Raw genomic sequence first — 6,797 nt, forward strand, 5'->3', positions numbered from 1 at the left:
ATACTCATGGAAAGTTCGTTCATGTAAATCACGGCAGTGAGAGATAACGATGACTCTCACGAGATGCAGGACTCGTCGCCTAAATCTTTATTTATGTAGATGCGGGATCAGCCCCACAAACCTTTGTGAGGCTTGCGATGAGATTGAAAATGTTGATCACTTCCTTCTCGCTTGCCGAAGATTTTCACATTAGAGGAGGGTGCATTTAGAAACTCCAATTGCACGCTTGGGATTTACGCTGTCGGTCCCGCTTCTACTCTCCTTCGGTGCGAGTGCGAAAGGATTTGCGTTGCCTCAAATTTGTCAGTACTTACATAACTACATCACAGCTACGGATAGATTCCCTTGCTAATTGTATTCCACATTTGCAAACTTCCAAATTTTTGCTTCGTATTTTTTCTTTCAATCAATTTTGTGATCTTAAATCTTATGTTTTTGTTTAGTTGATAATTGCTTTATTGCACTAGTTCAGTTCGTGTAGGACATTTGGCAGTCCACACTGAACCCTGGTCAATCCCCCTTCGTGGGTATGTGCCATATATCAAGGCAGAAGAAGAAGAAGACCGTGGTTCAGGTTAGGGCAGCTACAAATACCTCCCGTATTAACGTCTAAGATGCTTCTGCTGTCTAGACGCAGGCTCAGTAGAGTAGACTTAGTGACGAGCGACTGCTATGACTGCAGTGATGTGTTCGGCCATGGTCATTTTCAGCGCTGGTTCTTCAATCCCGTTATATTCTCCGTGTGCGCAATGCAGTGCCACACCCTCGCCTTCAGTCTCATCTCTGGTGACGTCGACCACTGGTGCAAGCAGCCACAGGGCGAAATGAAGGTGCCTGCGGCCTCCTGGAGGAACTCGGCAATCCCTCTAGAGGCGGACGGTCGCTTCAGTCGATGCAGCGTCTACAAACACCCAGGTCACCCTAACGACACGCTGATTGTTGACTGCGATGATTGGGACTACGACCCGGAGTACAGCAAGAGGACCATCGTAAGTCAGTGGGACTTGGTCTGCCACAGACGCTGGTTGCGCACCATGGCGGAGAGCCTCTACATAGCCGGCTCGCTGATTGCGATGACTGCCGTCGGGCAGATGGCGGGCCGAGTCGGCCGGATGCCCGTGCTCCTCACAACGATGGCGGTGCTGCAGCTGGCCACGATGGGCGGATGTTTCGCAGCATCATACCACATGTACGTCCTTTCAAGGTTTCTCAACACTGGCTGCGTGGCAACTGTCGCCGTCCTCGCCTGCACACTATTCTTTGAGGCATCCACGCACGAGAACAGGAACAGGGACCTGTGTGCCGCCATGTGCGCAGGCTTGCTGATTGCCGAGGTATGGCTTGCTGTGGCACGGCTGCTCAGAGGGCTGAACTGGATAGTTCTCCAGATCTTCATGTTATCCCCGACTGTCCTCACGTTGTACGCGGTGTCCGCAGTGCATGAGTCAGCCCGCTGGTGCATTGCAGTAAACGACATGGCCAGAGCCGAAATGCTCATGATCGCTGCCGCCAAAGAAAATCACTTTCCCGTTTCAAACACTGACTGCATGCTGGAAAGGCTCAAGGCAGAGGTTCAGAGGACCGAAATGCGCATGCTGCTCACAGCAGGAGACGTAACTAGAGCAAAGGCAGTACAGCGCAGCGCGTTCGTGATGATCGGCTTATCGTTCTCTGCTTCGTTCTCACAATACTCATTGATGGCCGTCGAGGACAGGGTAATATTAGGAACAACTGCTTGGTTTCAGTGGGCCTCAAGCGGAACAAACCGCTTACGTTCGCGGTCAAAGTCCTCATATTCGCCAACGTCTTGGAAATGGTGCCGACGCGTGTGCGTTGCGGGTCGAGTTGCTGGCTCTTCGGTTTGGGCCGCTTGGGAGGGGTGTGTGCCATAGTGCTGTCCGTGCGGCAAGACATTGGTCGTGGCGATGTGCTTTTCGCCCTCGCTGGGACCACGCTCTTTATGTTGCTCCATGCCCAGCTCTTTTCACAGCAGCCGTCGAAGAAGCCAACTCTGGCCAGCCCTTTATCTGCTGCGGGTTCCATTCAGAGTGTGGACTTCATGAAGCAGACGCTGAACTGGCGGAATGTGAAGAAGGGACGAACCAGCAAGCCTCGTGGCAGTGGTCGGTCATCGAGGTACCAAAGCATCGAGCCGAGACCTATGGACAGCAGACTCAATTAGAGTGTTATGATTTGTGACGCAAATGGGCTTTCAGTCTCATCACTGTAATTTATGCTATCTAAGCACAACGTTATGTGAATGTAATTAATTCGATCTGTGGAATGTTTACACAGTTTCTATGCCGTCATGTGGCACTTGTATCAAGGGCAAACATTGGATATTGGATGCAATGCATCTTTTTTTGTGTTGCTTTTAAGTTGGCTTCCAATATGGTTTGCTTTTGGGGTTTAAAGGGGTCATGCAATGCCTAAAACGGGGTAAAGCAATTCGGTCAAGAGATAGGTACTCCCTCACAGGTCAATTCACCGCAAGAATTTTTTAACTAGCTTCATTAACAGCAGAGATATCGGCTATTAAAAATGGCGCTCCTCCTCGCTCCCCTCAACTCAACACTCAGAGAAACCAGAAAAAAAAACGAAGAAAACAGCTTGGGAACTCCGCCCCGCTAGCCCCGCCCACGAAGCGTCGTCGGGTGACGCTCGGTTCTGACTTCCGGTCGTCGCGCCTGTTTTCCCCGAGCTTCGCCCATGCATTCACGGTCTCTGCCTTTCCCGTCCCGTCTGCGTTTGCATGGCTTTCAACCTTGTCTGCTGTCTTCCTCGGCCGCCAGTGTTTTCAGTTTCTTGACCTCTCTGAATTGTGTGCGACAGCAGCCCGAACGACTTGGGTCGTTCGCGAGCGCATACCTGCAGGTGGGAGTCCACACATACCGGCGTCCACCGCGGAGGGAGCACTTTCCTTCATATCCCTGTCCCATTCCGCGCAAATTAGCGTGCACTCCTGCCGAGCACGGCTTTCTACAAGACCGCTTTCTTCTCTCGCGCTGCCTGGGTCAGTCTCTTTGGTACCGTCTTCTGCGGTTTGACCAACGGCGGCCGGTGACCCCTCGCGGAGTTGACGCGATAGCATCGACTCTGCATGGATGCTAGCAGACGATCGAGCGTGCGAGTTGCCCGCGTGCAAACATATGTCGTCGTCGCTTTTAGACCGGAGCTGCTTTCATTATGGTCGGCGAGAGGCATCTCTTGTGCATAACGAATGGAATGTATACGCGTACGTATCACCGACGAGAGCACGGACTGATGATCGCTACAGAGTTTGGATATCGGATGACAGGTGAGCACGAATTATTCGTCCGCGAATCTTAAAATTGAGATTAACAAGAAGGATAGTGTAGTGTAGTGCTTTTTTTTTTTGACGTCCTGTCGCAAATCGTTTAGGAAGTGCCAATGCGTAGCGTGCACGCGTGTTTATCTCATGTGTACGCATCGTCCGAGCTAGAATCGACGGCGCAAAGCAGCTAGCAGCTCGGCACATTCAGTTTGGCAGCGCAGGTTGTCCCCGCTTTCCGAAGCTACATGCAAGAATCGTGCACAGGAGCACGCGAGCGACTATACTAGAGACGCAGCGAAGCGGACGATTCTAAAACGCCGTCCGCCGTAGCTGCGATGCAAAAGAAACAAGGCCTAGCGATGAGCAGGGAGCAGCGCACAACCGGAGTACCGTCGGCCGCAGCGCCCGTGCCTGGCGGCATCGGGTGCTGCACTTACGCAGTGCGAATTTGTGTACTTTTGCGATCAAGATGAGGGTAGACCTTTTTTTCTTTTTTTTTTTGACGCACACAACACGCCGCACAAATGGTCAATGCGGCAAAGACGAGACGGGACACGGGACTATACAGTACGCTGCTGCGCCGTCGGTCGGTACATGAAGGTTGATGCTGCCTATTAATTCGGTACGGTGTTAAATCGGTCCAGCTGGTGCTCGTTTCGCACTCCTGCAGCGACGCGCACTTTCAGTCGGACGCCACCACCTTTTCGGTTAACATCGCGAACCAAAGCGCCAAGCTTGGGTTCTCGCATGCATTGCACATGTCTATGCAGCACTCGAGCAGACGACTTTCGCAGCTACCGGAAGTGTGTCCGTGACGTAGTGGCCGTCGCGGCTGCAGCCAATGCCAGCCTGACGTGGCCTGTTTCTCTGTGACTTCTGACGTAGGTAATCACGGCAGAATAGTCCCGAATCTCGCCACCACGCGGAAATGGCGCAGCCCGCGAATTTCAAAAGACGCTGTTTTTAAAAATTAATAATAATTCGCTGGATTTTTTCCGAGGAGTTTTACTTTGCAAGATTGCTCGGAAGCATTTATTATACACATTAAAAACGTTTGTCAGTGACCTTTCTAGCCGTTTCATGCCCCCTTTAACGTCCCAAAGTGACTCAGGCTATGAGGGACGCCATCGTGGAGGACTCCAGAAATTTCGACGACCTGGGGTTCTTTAACGTTCACTGACATCACACAGCCCACGGGCGCCTAGCTTTTCGCCTCCACCGATAAGCAGCCACCGAGACCTGCATTCGATTCCGCGTCCTTGGGCGCAGTAGTCGACCGCCCTAACCACTGCACCACCCCGGCAGGCTTCCAATATGTGCATGAGCTATAAACATTAGCGGAGGAGGTTCGAAGCCTACTAAAATAGCCTAACGTTTATATGTACGCTTCGGGTGTCTAACGAGAAGGTAGGCAAATACAGCACTTTTCTTTCCTCGAATCAAACTACGGTCTTCTAGTTTAGTTTTATTTATAGGATTTAACGTCCCAAAACGACTCAGGCTATGAGACGCCGTAATGGAGGGCTCCAAAAATTGCGACCCCCCGTATTCACAAACCAACCTTTAGCTTCCCTTTCGAGGTTCTCACCTTTGCGGCTCCTTATCGCGTTTCGGAAACCAGCCTTCCCTTTAAACTACACCTTTAGCCGGCCTTTCGGCCTCGGAAAGGGAGCGTTCGCTAAGGTAGCGTCTGACCTACCTTCAGCAGCTCCTTTATACCATGGTACCGCTTCGGTGATCGGTGGAACGAAGCTGCATTTACAAATATAATTTATGACGGGGTTTCAGGAGTACCGGAGTGCCGTCCGACGAGGCGTCAACAGCGCTGTCAAACACCCCACGATGGCAGCACCTCCTCAACCACCGTAAACACCGCCGTGGTAGCCCCTCCTCCCGTAAACCGTGCGCGAATGACACGGCGTATCGCTAGCGCCGATGTCCGAAATAAAGCGTGCACAAATTTGTTGGCGTCTGGAATACTGAGCCGAATATCAAGAATGAAGCACTCGTGAGGATCGTTGACCAGCAGCAAATTGCTGGTATGAGCGATAGCTGCGATACAAGCAAGTTTCTGCTCAAGCCAGCTGCCGCCGGTGCATTGCGGTTCATTCGATCTGCTTGTACTAGCTCTGCGATTAATGCGTCGCCAGACATAATCCTATCATTCTTTTACTATGGCAGAACAGGTTAAAAATAAGGCAGTTTCATAAGTAGACGATTTACGATAGCGATGATCAGTTCCAAAGCGCCGACCACCGCGGCTTCGAAGCGAAACAATTTAGGCCTAGCGAAGACTAAGGACGGTCACGCACGGCGCCGTCGTGCGCCGCGCTCTCGGTAAGTGTAACGTAGCTCAGCCTTCTCGCTGCATCCCGTGCTGAAAGCGTTGCAAACTCGTGTACTTTCATGATAGAGCTAAGGCAGCACATTTTTTGACGTTCCGTTCGACAACAAGCCGTTCAAATGATACTGCAGGCAGAACGGGGCTTCAGTATGCAGTCGCTGCGCTGTCGGCTGTAACCGAATATGTCGGGCGGTAGAGTAGACACCGCCTGTTTTATTCATCGATCTTTAAACGTGATGAAGTTGGAAAATGAATAACATTATGAAGCAGACCCACTCGTACGCTTCGCGCACTCGGGCGCCGACGATCGAGTAGCCTCCGTTAACAGACGCTTCGCAGTTAACGACGCAAACCGAGGTCGCCAAGCTCGGTTTGCGATAACCGCGGATCCACGGTTTGGTCCGCCGTAGCACGATTGGCTAGATGGAGCATTAGATTACAAGAGTATGACGTAACAGTCGTATACAAATCAGGACGGAAGCATCAGGATGCTGACTGTCGCGCTCGCCCATCGCCATATGTCCAGAAGAAACGGCCGATGATTTTCCCTTTCTGGGGGCTATTAGTACAACCCAAATGGCGCAGCTGCAGAGAACGGACCCAGAGTTAGCGTCACTCGTCGACTATCTGCAGGGCGTCGACGCCCGTATCCCCCGTGTTTTTCATCGTGGGCTTCAAACGTTCTCTCTGCGTGGTAACGTGCTCTACAAGCGAAATTTCGCCAACAGTGAAGAGACGTTTCTCCTTGTTGTGTCCTTCGAGTTGCGCCGAGATATATTGAGTGCCTGTCATGATGAACCCACCGCCGGCCACTTGGGGGTGAGCCGTACACTTGCACGAATTCGTCAAAAGTATTATTGGCCCAAGTTACTCCCATCGGTGCGGGCTTATGTACGCTCATGTCGTGACTGCCAACGTCGCAAGTCTCCGCCATTGAAACCCGCTGGATTTCTTCAGCCTATTGCTCCGCCGAAGACCCCTTTCCATCAAGTGGGCATGGATCTTCTCGGTCCTTTTCCGAAGTCCTCGTCTGGCAACCGTTGGGTAGTCGTCGCAACAGACTACCTAACACGGTACGCAGAGACCTCGTCCCTTGTTAAAGGTACTGCAGCCGAAGTTGCTCAATTTTTCGTTCATAACATTGTCCTACGTCATGGC

General features: G+C 51.8%; 1 protein-coding gene across 1 annotated transcript; it reads left to right on the top strand.

Annotated features, from left to right (window-relative positions):
* The first annotated feature begins 749 nt into the window (after positions 1 to 749).
* Positions 750 to 2,182, top strand: LOC146193857 (solute carrier family 22 member 7-like). The gene is made up of 2 exons (XM_084600636.1): positions 750 to 1,613; positions 1,979 to 2,182. The coding sequence occupies exons 1-2, from the start codon at positions 750 to 752 to the stop codon at positions 2,180 to 2,182; spliced, it is 1,068 nt and encodes a 355-aa protein (XP_084456762.1).
* The last annotated feature ends 4,615 nt before the right edge of the window (positions 2,183 to 6,797 follow it).

Source organism: Amblyomma maculatum, chromosome 4, assembly GCF_055883805.1.
Source record: "Amblyomma maculatum isolate TAMU_Amacu chromosome 4, ASM5588380v1, whole genome shotgun sequence".
NCBI lineage: Eukaryota > Metazoa > Arthropoda > Arachnida > Ixodida > Ixodidae > Amblyomma > Amblyomma maculatum.